Source organism: Hydra vulgaris, chromosome 12 (genome assembly GCF_038396675.1).
Source record: "Hydra vulgaris chromosome 12, alternate assembly HydraT2T_AEP".
Taxonomy (NCBI): Eukaryota; Metazoa; Cnidaria; class Hydrozoa; order Anthoathecata; family Hydridae; genus Hydra; species Hydra vulgaris.
In genome coordinates, this window is record NC_088931.1 from 57,285,001 (window position 1) to 57,304,205 (window position 19,205).

Below are 19,205 nucleotides of genomic sequence, written 5' to 3' on the forward strand. Positions count from 1 at the left end.
TAATACAGAGGTTTTGGAGTTTGAAGATGAAAACTTTTCTACACTGTTATAAGTATCCATTCCAATAATTTTTTCATTAAACTGTTTTCGAATTTCTGATGCTTTGAGTCTAAGCGCCAAAATGTTATTATTATTAGGATTGATTTTCTCTTCGGCGTCAGCTAATTGTTCATAACATGATGCAACACAATCATGTTCTCCAAAAAGATCTTCTAAATTTTGAATAGCTAACTGAAGTTTTTTTATTCCATTTTGCACAGCTCCTTTATTTATTAACACTTTTCCATATATGGAAAGAACTTTCATAGTAGTTAATGCTATTCCCTCAATTTTTAAATACATTTGATAAGAAACAAGACAACACAAAGCTGCATTGTTGTACTCTTGTAACTTTAAAAAACATTCAGCATGATATTGCAATATTTTTGCAGTGTAGGGATGAATTCCTAAGTTCTTCCGGTATCCTTCAACTTGGAATTTTCTCTGTTGTAAAGATTTACGAAACATGCCATGGCGATTATAAATTGCTATTTCAAAAATTATATATATATATATATATATATATATATATATATATATATATATATATATATATATATATATATATGTATATATATATATATATATAAACAGATTAATTTTTTGAGTTTTTCTTTATAACTTTTTGACTTTTTACTGAAAAAGAATGAACTTTTTAGCAATTTTTCTCTTATTATACTAAATAATTAATTCAAAAAAATAATAAAGGAAAGCAGAAATTAAAATCTTATTGAAAACACAATTGTGCAAAGGATTATGAAGAGCAGTGTTTCCACTTTGTATGATTTATCACGTTTTGAAGGATTTTTCTACTGTATAAATCTATTGTACTACTGTGAATTTGGTGAGTTAACATTATATGTGCAAGTAATCATGACGATAACATAAGTTACTTGCAGTAATTAAAACATTATTAACGCAACATCTGTATGACAATACAGATGTTGCATAATAACCTCGTTTAATTCTGACTCAAATATTGCAATTTAGAAATGCGATAATTTTGATGAACCAAAATAGAAAGACATTTTGATACAGTCATTCATAAAATTAATATGAAATTATCAGAAAATGAACAGTTACAAAAACCAATGGCTATCAAGCCTTAAAAGGTATTGTAGCCTTACAAGGTATTGTTGGATTTGTAAGAACTATTTTCAACATATTTTAACGGCATTCTGAAACCTTGATTAACTATTTAATTTCCTACCAGGATTAGGAATCTACCTACTACAAGAACTTGTAGGTACACTGAAAAATACTTAAGTTTTCATTGTCATCAATAAGTCAGCAGAGATCTCTATTGAATAGAAACTGACTGCCATGATCCACTATTATGATGTCAGTCTTGGTTGTGTTGTGGTTAAGCTACTTGACATGGTGGAGGTTCAAGATGGAACTGCACTGTTTCTGTCACTGATAGATTCTACGTTAGCTTTGTTACAAAATCACGGAACCAGCTAGGATATGCTTGTGTAATTTTGTGCAGACACCTGCAACACTATGTTTAGCGGACACAATTCAGTGTTCGTCCATTTGAAAGCAGTTGCCCCTCACTTGTTTACTGTGAAATGCTTCTGCCATAGTATTCACCTGAGATTTTCTAAAGTCTGCTTGAAGACTTAGTAGTACCTAGAAGACCTGGGGTGTATAATTACTTTGCCCACAGCACTAGTAGGAGGACTGAATTCAAGGATTTACAAGAATACACAGAATGTCCAAAACATTTTATTTAAAAGCCAGGCTAAACAAGATGGCTTACTATGTACAAAGCAGTTTGCAGAATTTGGGATTAGCTAATTGCTCTTATGTCATATTTTGAAAAGGAATGTAAAATAAATCCAAAAGCGATAAATGATTTGATTTTTATAAGCTGTACTTATAATTTATAGAGTATATTCTTAGTATGCTGATGGACTTCACAATATTTCAATAGGAAATTTTTTAATTTTACAAGATTTGAAAGTAGTTCAATTGACTTGTTAAAAATTTGTCAAGCAACTACACGGATAATTATCTCCAAAATCAAAAAAATGACACAATAATCAATCCTCATCTTATGTCAAGTATAGTACCTCTGAGAAGTGTGTATATAGGTAAGTTAGTTTTCCTATTTTGTTTTGTCTTTTAATTTGTTTACACTTGAGCTAAAAATTCAAATGTTACTTTATTTATATTAAAACTTGATGCATTCTACACTATTGATGAAGACTCAACAGTGAAGTCATAATCAATTGAAACTAGCGATTTATGTTTGAACATTTACTAAGGAAATATCATTTTGAGTAAGATATTATTTTATATTTATTATGCGTATTTTTTTGACATTTAAATTTTTTAGTGTTTCCAAAAAAAAGTAAGATTTTTTGCATGATTTTAAACAAATAACACACGACTTAAGACAAAATAGAAGTTTTTTATCTTATTTTTTGTAAGATGTTTTGTAAGATTTTAGAACCTTATAATATGATAAACATGAAAATTAGGATAAATTAAGTGGAAACTTCATAATTTCCATTATTTTGGTCATTAATTTTTATTAATAAATAAAATATATACAGTGTCCTCAATAAAAAATGGGACAGCATGATTTTTTTTAAAAAAGCAAAAAAAATTAAATTTTTCTCAAATATTTTTTAACTTTATTGAAAATATATCAAATAATAACTTCTATTACACAATGTTTGTCATTAAAAATAAAAAAGTCAATAAAACAGTTAAACTTATAGCAAAACTATGGAATTAGTAAAAATCAACCAAAATAGGAAAATTCAACTTTTTAAAAAAAAGAATGGTACAATTGAGTATGTTTTCTAATTATTTACATCTATGTTGTTTAATATAGAATGTTTAATGCAATTACATTTTCCCTTGATACAGCTGAATAGAAATTCAATCAGTATTAAGTATAATTTTCATTTATAATACTTGGTCGCATAACCTTTTGCACCAATAACGCTTGGTACCTGTGGGACATGCTTTCAACTAAATTTGTTAACAAGCTAACTTCCAGTAAATTCCAACCTTTTAAAAGTGTCAAAAATAATTCATCTTCATTACAAGGTTTTCTGTCTTTTAGTTTAGAATCTAATATAGACCACAGGTTCTCAATTGGATTAAGATCAGGTGATTGTGCCAGACAGTACTAAAATATAATGGTACTTATGTTGGTCCATAACTCCTTCAACTCTGAACAGGTTTCCCACACCATGAGCAGCAAATGCACCATAAACCATGAAATTTTGGTCATTTTTTACTGTGGCACGTGTGACTCTGAATTATATGGTTTCACCTTTTTTTTTTCCAGATTCTTTCTTGATTACCATCAAGAAAGATTGTAGCATCTGTCCATATGAAACGTTTCCATTGATCTGAAGTCCAGCTTAAATGATCTCTACACCATTTTAATCTCTTAACACAATTTTTCTAGTTTATAAAAGGCTTTTTTGTTTGCCACCCTGAAGTAAACTCTTCCCCTTTCTTTATTCTTGCAACAATTGTATTTTTACATAAGTATTCAAGGTTTAAATTTTACTTTATCTCACTCACTGATATACTACAATTTTTCATCACTTCCCTCACAATCAATCAATCTTCTCTTTCTGTGGTTTTTCGCTTTCTTCCTGACCCTGACTTTCTGCTAATTGAATTTTGAGAAATAAATCTGAAAACAACTCTTTGAACTGTAGATTTACCACATCCAACTTCTTTAGAAATATTACGCAAAGACCAATCTGCATTGTGCATTTGAACTATTCTACCTTTATCAGTCTGAAACGTGTTTTTAACTAAATTGGTAAATATGAATTTTAACTGATAAATAAATGGTATAGTTCAAACTAAATGCTAAAATACTCTAAGTATAAATGTCTTATACCTATTTAATGGTTGAATTATGGTAGTAGTAGATTCAAAAGCATCTGAATTGGCCATTGTTGCCATTTAATTATATTTTCTAATTATATAAAATTGTTAAAAAATTTAATTTAAATAAAATAATATAGATTTTTTTGAGTCATAAAGATATAAAAATTAAAAACAACTTTACTTTGCAAAAAAACAATACAAAATCACATGTAACACTTTATAATGAGGAAAACTTTAATGGGAAATATAAAATATAATGTTAAAGATATCCTTTTTTACCTGCTGTTAATATGAGGGCCCACCTCCTTTTTTTCAAATTCTTTTCATTTTAAATATTAAAATAGTGTAAATATATTAGGTATCTCACATGGAAAACCAAAAATTTTTTAAAATTTTATGGCACAATCAACTTTACTATATTATAAAAAATGAATACAATTTTTTCATTTATGTTAGTTTTTTAACAATTCTGCAGTTTAATTGAATTTCAAAAGTTTAATCAATTATTTTTGTTTTTTTATTAAATAGTATAGTTCATTATTTGTTCTAATTTTATAATTAAGAAAAAAAAATTTAAAATAAGTGATACAACATTGGTTTTTATGACTTTTAATAAAAAAGTCATGTTGCCCCTTTTTTTTTTTGAGGACACTGTAAATATAATATTTCATATTATATTTACATATTTACTGAAGATAGTTTTAAATTTTAATTGAATTTAAAAAAATAATGGGAAAACCAAAGGTATTGTTACAATACCTTTGATTTTCCCATCATTTTTCACAAGAAAAGAAAAAAATTAATAACAAGTGCTGTAAAAAAAAAAAGATTCCTTATAGCAAATTTTTTGGCTTTATGATGAGGCTAAATCAACAATTAGCATATTAGTAAAGAAATGTAGAGACCATAAGACACTTGAAAACAAGCATTGTTCAGGCAGACCAAAGATAAACAATGGACATCAAGACAAATTATTGATAAGACAATCCAAACAAGATCTTTGCAAAAGTGCTGTCAAATTAAATGGCATTTTGAGCAAGAAAGTTGTTAAGTGTTAAGCAAGAATTGTGTTTGATGTTAAATGCAGGATACTACAAAATGCCACCTATATCATTATCATTTGTTTGGTTGACGTTCTGCCAAGAAACCATTAATATTATTAAAGAAGTGCTTAGCTTAAATGAAATGTGCAAAAGATCATTTGAACTGGACTTCAAGAGAATGGTCAAAAGTCTTATTCAGACTTTTGACCATTCTCTTGAATCAAAGTTTTGCATGTTTGGTAGCGATAATATTGAGTATGTAATTTATCCAAAAAGCAAAAGTATTAAATGCCAGCAGTTAAACATGGTGGTGGCAATGTAATGGTTTAGGGATCTTTTAGTTGTGATTCTATTGGTCCACTTCTGTGATGAAAAAATATAAATTAATTATAAATGATATCTATTTTATGAATTTTTTTATAAACTTTAGCCCAGTTACGTTTTCAATAAATTTTAAACTTCTTCCTTTAAACTTCTACAATTTATCATTTTGTTTGAGTTAATTATCTTATGTAGTCACAGAGGAACAATTGGTAAAAATTTCATATATTTTCGGTCAAAAGGAAAAAAGTTATAACTTTTTAAGTTATGAAATTATTGCTATTTTTAAACTTTTGCATGCTACTGAGTGTGTGTGTTTATATATATATATATATATATATATATATATATATATATATATATATATATATATATATATATACATATATATATATATAAATATATATATAAAAATATATATATAAAAATATATATATATATATATATATTTTTTTTTTTTAAACATCTTCGCTTCCAACAAGGCTGCAAGCAGCCACTAATTAAAGTTGGAAGTTACTGTAAGAGAAAAGATGAAGGTTGTAGAGCAAGATAACGATTGACAGATGATTTAAAAGATTGCAAATTATATGAATCAGGAAAGCAAGATGAAGGAAGCGAATTCCAAAGAACTGATGTTCGAGGAAAAAAACTAAACGAATAAGCGTTTTTGGAGCACTTAGGAACAGTCACAGAAAAAGGATGACACTTAATTGAATGACGAGTAACACGAGAATGAATTTTAGTAGATGGCACAAGAGACGCTAGCTCTTTAGAGCAGTGCCCATTATAGTATTTGTAGAAAAGAGAAAGAGAAGCAACATTACGACGATGTGATAATGGTTGGAGGTTGGCTGCAAGAGCAGGTCCAACTATGTTTACAATGCGTTTTTGCACCTTGTCTAAAAGAGAAAGAACATCATTAGAAGATCCGCCCCAGATATGGCAACAGTATTCCATACAAGGCCGGATTTGAGATTTATAGAGATATAGAATAGAATCCAGAGTAAGAAAGTGGCAAGCTCGATAAAGAGATGCAACCTTAGCAGATGCTAATTTTGCAACCGATTTGATATATGGTTTCCAAGAAAGATTGGAAGTAAGAGTTAATCCTAGAAGATGAAGAGTAGGTGACTCATCGAGTACATCACCGTTCATAAATATAGGAAGATCTAAATTATTGCGATAACGATTGGCTGAAAAAAATTGAGTTTTATCTGAATTAAAGTTCACCAGCCACTGTGAGCCCCATGCTGTAGCAGAAGTGAGATCCTTTTCAAGCTCAAATGCCCCCTCCAAGCAATCAGAGGGTGTTGGTTTCTTATCACGACAAGAATAAATGGTAGTATCATCAGCAAACAATGCCACCTTAGATGTGAGAATATCTGGAAGATCGTTAATGTAAATTAAAAAGAGTATAGGGCCAAGGATAGAACCTTGAGGAACCCCTGAAGTTACAGAATAAGAAGAAGAGTGTTGTCCATCGAGGACAACTTTTATGCTACGATTGGAAAGGAAGGATTCAATGATCTTAAAGATGTTGCCGGATACACCATAAGAAGAAAGCTTATGGAGAAGACCAGCAAGCCAAACTTTATCAAACGCTTTTGAAATGTCAAGAGGGATGGCCTTAACCTCTCCACCTTCATCTAACGCACGATAAAACCTGTCAGTTATTACTGTTAGCAAATCAGCTGTAGAACGAGAAGATCGAAATCCATATTGATGGTCAGAAAGTAAGTTATTAGATTCAAGATGAGAAATTAAGTGTTTGTTAATTAAAGATTCAAAAACCTTGCTTATGATAGGAAGAAGACTTATGGGACGGTAGTTAGACGAATCAGATCGCTCCCCAGAATTTTTGAAGATAGGGATAACAGATGCAGCTTTCCAGCAGGCTGGAAAACAAGACTCTGATAAGCACTTGTTGAATAGTTTTGAGAGTATAGAAGACAGCTCCGGAGAACACTTCTGCAAGACAATAACAGGTATGTTGTCTGGGCCACAAGCTGTAGAAGAGTCTAGGCAGGAGATCACTTTAGATACAGATGCTGGAGTGATATGAATGTCAAGCAATGGATCAACCTGTTTGTTGGCAATATCAGGTAGAACGCAATTAGTGGAATCAAGAGATGATATTGATGAAAAGTTTTTAGCAAACAGTTCAGCTTTGTCTTTAGGTGAGGTGACAAAGTCTGAACCATGCAAGAGAGGTGGAATTATAGATTTGCCCTTATTATTGATATTATTAAAGATTCTCCAGAAGTCACGAGAGCCTAATTTTTGAGATGAGATACGAGATTTCATGACCTGAGAATAGCGGGTTTTGGTGTTAGACAAAACCTTTTTACAGTTGTTTCTAGCAGTAATAAACAGACGTCTGTTTTCTGGAGAATTGTTTTGCTGATAAATATGGAAGTAATGGTTTCGATTGGCAATCGCAGCAGCACAGTGTGAGGAAAACCATGGAGGAGAGTGAGGCTTGACCTGGAATCGTCGAGAGGGAATAAAAGATTCCATGCCAGCCTGAATCCACGAAGTTATGTAAGAAGCACATTTGTCGACAGGAAGTTGAAAGATTTCTACCCAAGGGCCATCACGAAGAAAATCACGGAAAGAATCCCAGTCAGCTTTACTGTAGTTGTAAGAGGTTCGATAATAGGGGGATTCAGGTGATGAAGAAGAATGAGATATTAGTTTTAAAGAGATCAAACTGTGATCAGAAACACCTAAGGGTGAATGTGGAGAAACTGAGCACTGACTAGGATCAGAAACTCAGAAAGAGTTGAGAAGGTAAATGATTCAGGTTGTCTGGAAAACGAGTTGGAAAGTTGACTATTTGAGTTAGGGATTGAGAAAGGCAAAAGTTGTGGGCTTTAATGCCTGCAGAGTCACTGACACTAGAGCCAAGCCATTCAGAGTGGTGAGCATTAAAGTCACCGGCAACAACTATATTAGCTGATGGATAAAGAGAGAGGGCTTGGTCAATATGATCAGAAAAAAAATCAAAAAGAGTGCAGTCTTGAGATGAAGGAGAGCGATATAGAACAAAGAGAAAGGCAATAGAGTGAAGTGGTGCTAAACGAAAGCACATGAAAGAATAGTCTGTGGATTCAAACCTAGTTTCACGACAAACAGGTGAATTCTTACGAATGTAAATGCCCAGGCCAAGCATGTGACTATTGGAGTCTTTACGAATCAGAGGAAGATAACCATCAACACTAAGATCACAAGATGAGACAGCCGAACTCAAATTAGTCTCACAAAGAGCAAGTAGGTCTGGTGAACTTTGCAAGAGATAAGACTCAACAGAAGAAAAGTTACTTCGAAGACCACGAATATTAGTGAATGATAGGTTTAGAGAACTTGGTGATGATGATGGTTTTTTGTGTTTTATAGTTTTTGGTACTTTATTCATTTTTAAATTAGTTTGAAGAACTTGACTCAAAGCATAGATAGTACTCAGAACACCGTTTAATAGCCCAAGCAATTGCCTCATTACTACTAATAAACCCTAAGCCGTAACAAAGGGCTCCAAATGTGGCCTCCGCAATGCACACCAAAAGTACAAACAGGGACACCATCCATGCGCAACATGGCACTGTTAATACTTTGATATTTTTCAGCTGTTGATGGAATCAGCCTCTCTGAGAGCTACCACAGAGTTCGGGAAACCTGACTACCAGCCGGCCTCAGAACCATAAAACTGAGTTTTAGAGCTGTACCCTCATAAGGAGATAATAGAATGAGTTGCCTAGTCGTAAAAACAGTGACACAAGCAAACCCATGCATTGAGTCAAGAAGATCCAGCATTCAACATCCTAAACTGGAAACAATGTATTAAAAATACATCTGCGCCAGCCTAATAGATGAAGAAGGGGTGCAAGGCTGGTCAACAGATAGAACCTGTTTACCCCTTATTCCAACAGATAATACAACCCCTTATACCAACAGATAGAATATGTTTACCCCTTATATATATGTATATATATATATATATGTATATTTATATATATATATATATATATACATATATATATATATATATATATATATATATATATATATATATATATATATATATATATATATATATATATATATATATATATATATATATATATATGTATATATATATATATATATATATATATATATATGTATATATATATATATATATATATATATATATATATATATATATATATATATATATATATATATATATCAGCCTTCTGTATAAGGGTCAGCATTTGGCAATGCCAACCTAATTGCTGACCTGACAGGGCCTGAGGTCAGGAAATTTTTGTAGGCCGTGTTTTTATGTGGTTGCAGTGAAAATATTCACTGCAACCATATAAAAAAATGTTTTTCTTAAATAATATTGCTTTTTTATGAAATATAATAGATGACTTGCGAATGCTTACATTCTTGTTTTCAAAAAAAGATGCGTGCGCATACTTGTAAGCAGAAAATATTTGAAAAACTTTCAGTAAAAACATTGCGATATATGTATGTTCTGTTAGGAAATTTATTAAGAAAATTTAACAAGAATTAAAATATTTCAACAAGTTGTTGTGTAGCTAGTTACTCAAAAAGATGTGGATTTAAAGTTTATTTTGGAAAATTAATTTTTAAAAGTAGAAGATTTAAAAACTAGATTAAAGCTAATCGATTAGCTTAATCCATCTGATTTCATAATTTCAATTTCTAATTCGATCTAAAAAAGAGAAGATATAAGGATAAAAATATCCTTTATATAAAGATATAAAGGATACTTTTATCCAATGAAGCTTTATGTAAAAAATGACAATCATTTGTCTATCAATACTATCATCTACGATATAGATCTTGATAACTATACTGAGAAAATAAATTATGACACCAAACAACCTAATAATAAGTCTACTATTTCTCAATATTATCAACACATTATTATAAAGCAGAATTTTAAACTTTTTGCTTTCAATTAATGCAGCACAAAACTTAACTGAATTATTGAACTTGAAAAAATAAGCTTGAACAAAGTAAACATATTTCATACCAAAATCTAACATTAGACAAACAAGAGTTTTTTTTTCAGACTTAAATAATGTTAATGTCCCTTTCAAAAGAGTTCATTTGCGATTGTTGTTGGAGGATCATCTTAATATTGTACTTATAAAGCTAAAACCAAGTCCATCAAATAAACTGCTTTTCTGCAGTATCTTAGCAATAGTGTAATATCTTAAAAACAATAATTTTTCTGCTAGATTTGCCAATCTGAATTTTGGCCTAATTGTGGAGTAATAAAGAGTAACCTACAAAAATGTTTTTGAAAAAAAATTTCAAGACTGTTTGTATTATTGATTGTTCTGAAATTTTATTGCTAGAAAGTAATTTTAACTTTGATAGCAAGTTAGGTTCAGTTATAAACAAATTGATACCATTAAACTTGTAACTGGTATACTTGTTTCTCCGCGCAGCGTCCTTGTTCATCAAGGTTTGTGTTTCGGAGTTACAGAGTTGAGAGAGGGTTATAACCACAATTATGTAGCCTCCTCATCTGTGGTGACCTTTTTGGCCTTGGAGAGGTGAAATAACAAAAAATATATATATAATAAAAAAAACAGCAACTAGTTTGCTGAAGCAATTAGTTTATTATCTGCTGGCTGTGAGTGGTTGTGTATCAGACGGATTACTATATCAAAATGAATTCAAAATGAACTTTAATCAGAAGTTTAAACCTAGTATACTTGATGCTGATTCCTAATGCTTACTACTGTTATTCGATAACTATTGTGCTTCTTTTATGTAAAATAATTTTACTGTGTCCTTAGGTTACCATGTTTATTATTTTGCTGAATAAAGTCTTCTATACCATCTTGAGTTTTAATTTACTACTATTAATTCACTACACAGAGGACTCAGTGTAGTGAATTAAAAATGCTACAGGGGCAACATTAAATATCATTGCTTTTACAAATGACTACAATTATCTAGACGCAAAATCTAGACAGCTTTCTTATGTTTCTATGCATAATACTCATGAATAGAGAAATTTGATGTATAAAATGTTTCCTGTTAATTATATGAGTGCGAGGATCACTCAATATATTAAATATTACCATGTTGAATATGCTTTTGATCATTTTAATATGAGTGTAGTTGATTAATGTAAATGTATATATTCAGGGTAGCCAGGCCAAATTTTCATGTTCATTTTCCATGACTTTTCCCTGACTCTTGCAAAAATTCCCTGACTTTTTGAAGAAAAATTTATCAGAACTTTAACATACAAAACAACAAAATCTCACATAACTCTTTACTTTAATTCAAAAACATAAAATTGCTTTAATTGTGTTCTCATTGACTTTTAAATAATGATGTTATTATGAGACTTTGAAAATACATTTTTTATAACCTTATTTTAATTGTCAATTCAATTAATAACAAACAGTTTGCAACGAAATCAATCAAAATTTCCTGCATTCTGCATAATTTATTTAATTACCTGACTTTGGAATAATTACCAAGTTGCTGGCCACCCTGATTATTTATAAATAATAAAAGTAAATTTATAGAGAATCATTATATTATTACTTACAGATTAAAAATTTAAATACATTTTAAATGAGGGTATTAGTTTTAATTTGTCTATTGTCTGGTTTAATAATCTTTGCATAACCATTTAGTACTTTTTGTACTGTAATAAAATGAGTTATCAATGTGTTGAACAAAATGATAACTCATTTTGTTCCAACACAAGTTTTTAAAATTACTTAATTTTTTTACAATGCTATAATTTTTCCAAAACTAGGTCTTTATCATTTGCTGTTACTGTCTGTTGACTTGTTACTACTTCTTGTTACAGATACCTAGTATTGGCAATATTAGGTGTCTCTAACCACTGCACCTTGGATGCTACTACTTAAAAATATTCAATTATGATGTTGCTATTTGTACAATTTCAAAAGATTTTTAAAAGCAATATGAAGTGAAAAAGCTTACAAGAACATTTTGTTGTTGATATTTTACGAGATCTAAATATAAAATTTGCAGAAGAACATAAAATATGTACATAAAATTTTTTAATTGCAATCAAAGTTTACAAAAATAATAAAAACTCTTATTTTTATAATATATAAAAAAAAAGTAACTAATCATTTATGTAATTAGTTACATTTTTTAAGTAACTAATTATTTTAACCATTTTTCAAAAAGAAGACAAAATTTTATTTAAGGATATAAAAGAAATGCAAAAAATACTTATAAAGCGTATTTATATTATGAATTTATGTATGTATACTTGTGAAGTTTTAATGTTTTTTGCCTACAAGTAAGCGCGTGCACATTGTTTACAATAAGATGTGACGTTGCACAGAAAGTCATCTATATGAAGATGTTTTATTATGAAATATATATATAGAAGTGTATGTGTTTTTTGATTATTTTTATTCATATTTTGATTTTGAAAAATCTTTAAACTAAATAGCAAACTTAAAAAAATTCAGTACTAAAACTTTTCAAAGAAATCTTATCATAAGAGATAATATAAAAAAAAAAGTTATAAATTATTTAAATGTAATTATAAACACAAAGATTTAAATAGTTTTTTCTTTTGTTTACTACAAAGAAATGCTTCTTTGTAAAGAAAAAACCTCATTTACTAAAAAAAGAATAAAAAGATTTTAAAAAAAGAATTGACAAAGTTATTTATTTAATAAATGTGTTATTATTCAACTAGCGTGTATTTTGTTGGAAAGCTTACATATTTACATAAATAAAAATTATATAAAATAATTTAAATTAAATGTGTTTATTATAAACAATCATTTGAAGTAATTTGCTATTACTTTAAAGCGTTCCGCGTAATATATAAAAACATTCAATTAAAAGTTATTTTAAAATATCAAAGTTATTTAACATAAAAAATAAATACTTTTTAAATGAACAATAAGTTTGGTTATGTATAATATTCTTTGATAATTTAATTAAACATTTTAATATAACAATAAACATTGATCAAAAGTATTTTGTTACTTTATATAAAAAAGTTTTGCGAAATATAAAATAATAAGAAAAAATCAAAGTTATTTATCCCAAATGCAAACTATAAATGTTAATATTAATTTCCACTAAGATTATGAATTTTATTTTAGTTAAGTTTTATTTTTCATAATTTTGGAATTTTAGTTTCCTAATTTTTTTTTTCAACTAATTGGATGCTACTACTTAAAAATATTCAATTATGATGTTGCTATTTGTACAATTTCAAAAGATTTTTAAAAGCAATATGAAGTGAAAAAGCTTACAAGAACATTTTGTTGTTGATATTTTACGAGATCTAAATATAAAATTTGCAGAAGAACATAAAATATGTACATAAAATTTTTTAATTGCAATCAAAGTTTACAAAAAAATTATTTTTATTTTTTCATGTTTAGTTGAGCTTAATTTTGTTTTGCAATATTTTGAAGCACCTAGTATTTCAAAACATGCAATAAGCTGTTGCCAAGTTGTTTTAAGAAATTATTTTATGCATGGACAGACAAGGCACCCTACCGCACGCACTCTCTGCAACAGCCTGATATATATGTGTGTATATATATATATATATATATATATATATATATATATTATATATATAAATATATATATATATATATATATATATATATATATATATATATATATATATATATATATATATATATATATATATATATATATATATATATATATATATATATATATATACACACACACAGAGCTGTGAATAAGTTTTCGACCACTAGTATAATTTGACGTATTTACAATTTTTTTTCTATGTATATTTTTTAAAGCGTACTTAAGTTAAATAAATTATAAGAAAAGTTGAAAGAACATAAATATTTTGAATAAATAAACAAAATTGATGAGAAAACACGAGGGATTTGTTTGTTTATTTATTAAAACGATGCGTTCGAAAACCATTATTACTATGTGGCAATAAAGAAAAACAACTTAAATATGCAAAACAATGCAAAGATTGGGCCTAGGAAATGTTTAATCGGGTTCTGTACATCAATGAGTCAAAGCTCAAAACTTTTGGAACAAAAGGATGCCAATATGTTTAAAGAAGAATTGAAGAAGCCTATCAGCATGCGTGTTTAAACCCTTCTATTGAAAACAGAGGAGGCTATTTACAAGTTTGGGGCTGTTTATCTTCATCTGGAGTAGGTGATTTGATCAAAATAGGGGAGCGACTCACCAGGGAACGTTATGTGGACATCCTAAGACACCATGTTGTATCATCCAGAATGAGACTAATAGGTCATAATTTTATTCTGCAGCAGGATAATGACCCAAAACATTGTTCCCGAGTGGCAAAAAATTATTTAAATGAAATGGCAGAGGAAGAAGTACTGGAATTGATGACCAGGCCTCCAGAGTCCAGTTTTGAAATAATTGAGCATATTTGGGATTACCTGGACAGAAAGAAGGTCGAACATGCTCCCCGAAATGCTGAAGAATCTTTTGAAGTACTTCAAAGAGAATGACACAACATACCCCAGGATTTTATAACTAACTTGTATGAATCTATTCCCCGGCGAATATTATTTGGGAAGGAGGACATAGTAAATATTAAGAGATTTTTATGAAGTTTGACATTAAAAAGTTTGTAATTTTTCCATATTTTGTGTGAAATACATGTGTTTCTTTTTTTTTTTTTTTTAAACAATTTCCCTTCCAACAAGGCTGCCACTAATTAAAGTTGGAAGTTACTGAAAGAGAAAAGATGAAGATTGTAGAGCAAGATAACAATTGACGGACGACTTAAAGGATTGCAAATTATATGAATCAGGAAAGCATGATGAAGGAAGCCAAATCCAAAGAGCTGACATTTAAGGTAAAAAACTAGACAAAAAAGAGCTTTTAGAGCACTAAGGAACAGTCGCAAAAAAAGGATGAGACTTAATTGAATGACGAGTAACACGAGAATGAATTTTAGTTGATGGCACAAGAGACGCTAGCTCTTTAGAGCAGTGCCCATTATAGTATTTGTAGAAAAGAGAAAGAGAAGCAACATTACGACGATGTGACAATGGCTGGAGGTTGGCTGCAAGAGCAGGTTCAACTATGTTTACAATGCGTTTTTGCACCTTGTCTAAAATAGAAAGGGCATCATTAGAAGATCCGTCTCAGATATGGCAACAGTATTCCATACAAGGCTGGATTTGAGATTTATAGAGATAGAGAATAGAACCCGAAGTAAGAAAGTGACGAGCTCGATAAAGAGATGCATCCTTTGCAGATGCTAGTTTTGCAACTGATTTGATATATGGTTTCCAAGAAAGGTTGGAAGTAAGAGAGAAGATGAAGAGAAGATGACTCATTGAATACATCACCGTTTATAAATATAGGAAGATCTAAACTATTGTGATAACGATTGGCTGAAAAAAATTGAGTCTTATCTGTATTGAAGTTCACCAGCCACTGTGAGCCCCATGCTGTAGCAGAAGTGAGATCCTTTTCAAGCTCAAATGCCCCCTCCAAGCAATCAGAGAGTGTTGGTTTCTTATAACGACAAGAATAAATAGTAGTATCATCAGCAAACAATGCAACCTTATATGTAAGAATATCTGGAAGATCATTAATGTAAATTAAAAAAAGTATAGGGCCAAGGATAGAACCTTGAGGAACCCTTGAAGTTACAGAATAAGAAGAAAAGTGCTGTCCATCAAGGATAACTTTTATACTACAATTGGAAAGGAATTCAATAATTTTAAAGATGTTGCCAGATACACCATAAGAAGAAAGCTTATGGAGAAGACCAGCATGCCAAACTTTATCAAAAGCTTTTAAAATGTCAAGAGCGATGGCCTTAACCTCTCCACCTTTATCTAATGCATGATAAAATCAATCTGTTATTACTGTTAGCAAACCAGCTGTAGAACGAGAAGATTGAAATCCATATTGATGGTCAGAAAGTAAGTTATTAGATTTAAAATGAGAAATTAAGTGTTTGTTAATTAAAGATTCAAAAACCTTGCTTATAATAGGAAGAAGACTAATGGAACGGTAGTTAGACGAATCAGATCGCTCTCCAGAATTTTTGAAAATAGAGATAACAAATGCCGCTTTCCAGCAGGCTGAAAAACAAGACTCTGATAAGCACTTGTTGAATAGTTTTGAGAGTATAGACGACAGCTCCGGAGAAAGTTTCTGCAAGACAATAACAGGTATGTTGTCCAGGCCACAAGCTGTGGAAGAGTCAAGGCAGGAAATCACTTTAGAAACAGAAGCTGGAGTGATATGAATGTCAAGCAATGGATCAACCTATTTGTTGGCAATTTCAGGTAGAACGCAACTAGTGGAATCAAGAGATGATATTGATGAAAAGTTTTTAGCAAACAATTCAGCTTTGTCTTTAGGTGAGGTGACAAAGTCTGAACCATACAAGAGAGGTGGAATTAAAGATTTGCCCTTATTAATAGTACTATTAAAGATTCTCCAGAAGTTGCAAGAGCCTAATTTTTGAGATGAGATACGAGATTTCATGACCTGAGAATAGCGGGCTTTGGCGTTAGACAAAACCTTTTTACAATTGTTTCTAGCAGTAATAAACAGACGTCTGTTTTCTGGAGAATTGTTTTTGTTGATAGATATGGAAGTTTTGATTGGCAATCGCAGCAGCATAGTGTAAGGAAAACCAAGGAGAAGAGTGAAGTTTGACTTGCAATCGTCGAGAGGGAACAAAAGATTCCATGCCAGCCTGAATCCACGAAGTTATGTAAGAAGCACATTTGTCGAAAGGAAGACAAAAGATTTCTACCCAAGGGCCATCACAAAGAAAATCACGGAAAGAATACCAGTCAGCTTTACTGTAGTTGTAAGAGGTACGATAATAGGGGAATTCAGGTGATGAAGAAGAATGAGATATTAGTTTTAGAGAGATCAAACTGTGATCAGAAGCACCTAAGGATGAATGTGGAGAAATTGAGCACTGACTAGGATCAGAAACTCAGAAAGAGTTGAGAAGGTAAATGATTCAGGTTGTCTGGAAAACGAGTTGGAAAGTTGACTATTTGAGTTAGGGATTGGGAAAGGCAAAAGTTGTGGGTTTAATGCCTGCAGAATCACTGACACTAGAGCCAAGCCATTCAGAGTGGTGAGCATAAAAGTCACCGACAACAACTATGTTAGCTGATGGATAAAGAGAGAAGGCTTGCTCAATATAATCAGAAATAACATCAAAAAGAGTGCAGTCTTGAGATGAAGGAGAGCAATATAGAACAAAGAGAAAGGCGACAGAGTGAAGTGGTGCTAAACGAAAGCACATGAAAGAATAGTCTGTGGATTCAAACCTAGTTTCACGACAAATGGGTGAATTCTTACGAATGTAAATGCCTATACTAAGCATGTGACTATTGGAGTCTTTACAAATTAAGGGAAGATAACCATCAACACTAAGATCGCAAGATGAGACAGCTGAACTCAAATTAGTCTCACAAAGAGCAAGTAGGTCTGGTGAACTTTGCAAGAGAGAAGACTTAACAGAAAAAAAGTTACTTCGAACACCACAAATATTAGTGAATGATAGGTTTAAAGAACTTGGTGATGATGATGGTTTTTTGTGTTTTATAGTTTCTGGTACTCTATTCATTTTAAAATCAAATTGAAGAACTTGACTCAAAGCATAGATAGTACTTAAAACACAAAAACAACAAAAAATTTATGACGTCAAATTCATGAGGCTAATGATTAAGAATTTTTTAATTTAAAACAAAGCCTGTGAATTTTTTAATTTTAAACAAGGCTTATAAAGGCCTGATATAAATATCAGACCTTCACAGAAAGGCATGCCCTGAATAATATAGATTTCATATTACATTTATATGTTAGAATTATACATTAGAAATAAATAGCATTGAAACATTTATCTTTACTAATGATTTTTATATTAGTAAAATGCTTTTAATAAAGTTTTTTTAATTTAAATAAACTAAAAAATACTGATAACAATTTTTGTTCAAAGTATCAATGAACGTTAAATACAAAAATTTTTAATTTATATTATACAAATTATATAAGTATGTATTTTTTATAATAAGTGCTATTTAAATATATATATATATATATATATATATATATATATATATATATATATATATATATATATATATATATATATATATATTTTATAAATGACAACTTTTTAGACAACGATAGTCTATTTAAAGAAATTTGTAAAAAAATCATTTAAGTTAATACACTCAAAAAGATAAAAAATTTAGTTGAAAAAATATGACATACTTTTGAATGCCATTACAATTAAATAACTTTACTACGGTTTCTTTATTATTAAAACGCTTCAAAAATCACTGCTAATTATCTTTTAATTTAAGTATTGATTATTATATATAAATATTTTTTTATTAATATATAATTTTATTTTTATGATAAGTGTTAATCTTTAAACAAAATTAAAAAAAATAGTAAAAAAAATAAATTAATGATTAAAAAATGTTGTTCAAAGATAGTGTTAGTAAAGACATAATTAAAAACTTGATTTAAATAATCTTAGTGTTTTATTTTTTGTGTTTTATTTTAATTGAGGCATTATTTCATTTTTTGTGTCGTAGTTTTAGATAAGTTCTTTTTATTTTCCCTTTTGTTAAGATTACTTTTTTTTAAATAAAGTTTTTTTAAAGTTTTTTTAAAAGTTTTTTTTAGTCTAGATAAGTTTTTTTCATTTTCTTAAGAAATGTTTATTTTCACAAAATATCAGCGTTTTGTTGCAAAACAATATTTGCTGTGAAAAAAAACAATATTTGCTGTGAAAAAAATAAAGTTCTCAAATTTAAATTTGGGCGGCGCCCAAATTGTTACTCAAATATGGTGGACGCTCTTGAAAACAATATATATATATATATATATATATATATATATATATATATATATATATATATATAT

The 19,205-nt window shown here is 29.5% G+C and overlaps 1 protein-coding gene across 2 annotated transcripts in view; it reads right to left on the bottom strand.

Moving 5' to 3' along the window:
* The window catches only part of LOC105843251 (uncharacterized), a 32,961-nt gene that overhangs the window by 5,201 nt on the left and 8,555 nt on the right, over window positions 1-19,205 (bottom strand). The window contains exon 3 of one of the 2 annotated variants that reach the window (XM_065813821.1): window positions 1-527. This exon is cut by the window's left edge and continues 1,290 nt beyond it. The exons of the other annotated variant lie outside the window; for it this stretch is intronic. Coding sequence (XP_065669893.1) covers window positions 1-527 — 527 coding nt within the window. The remainder of the gene's footprint in view (window positions 528-19,205) is intronic. 2 annotated transcript variants of the gene reach the window in all.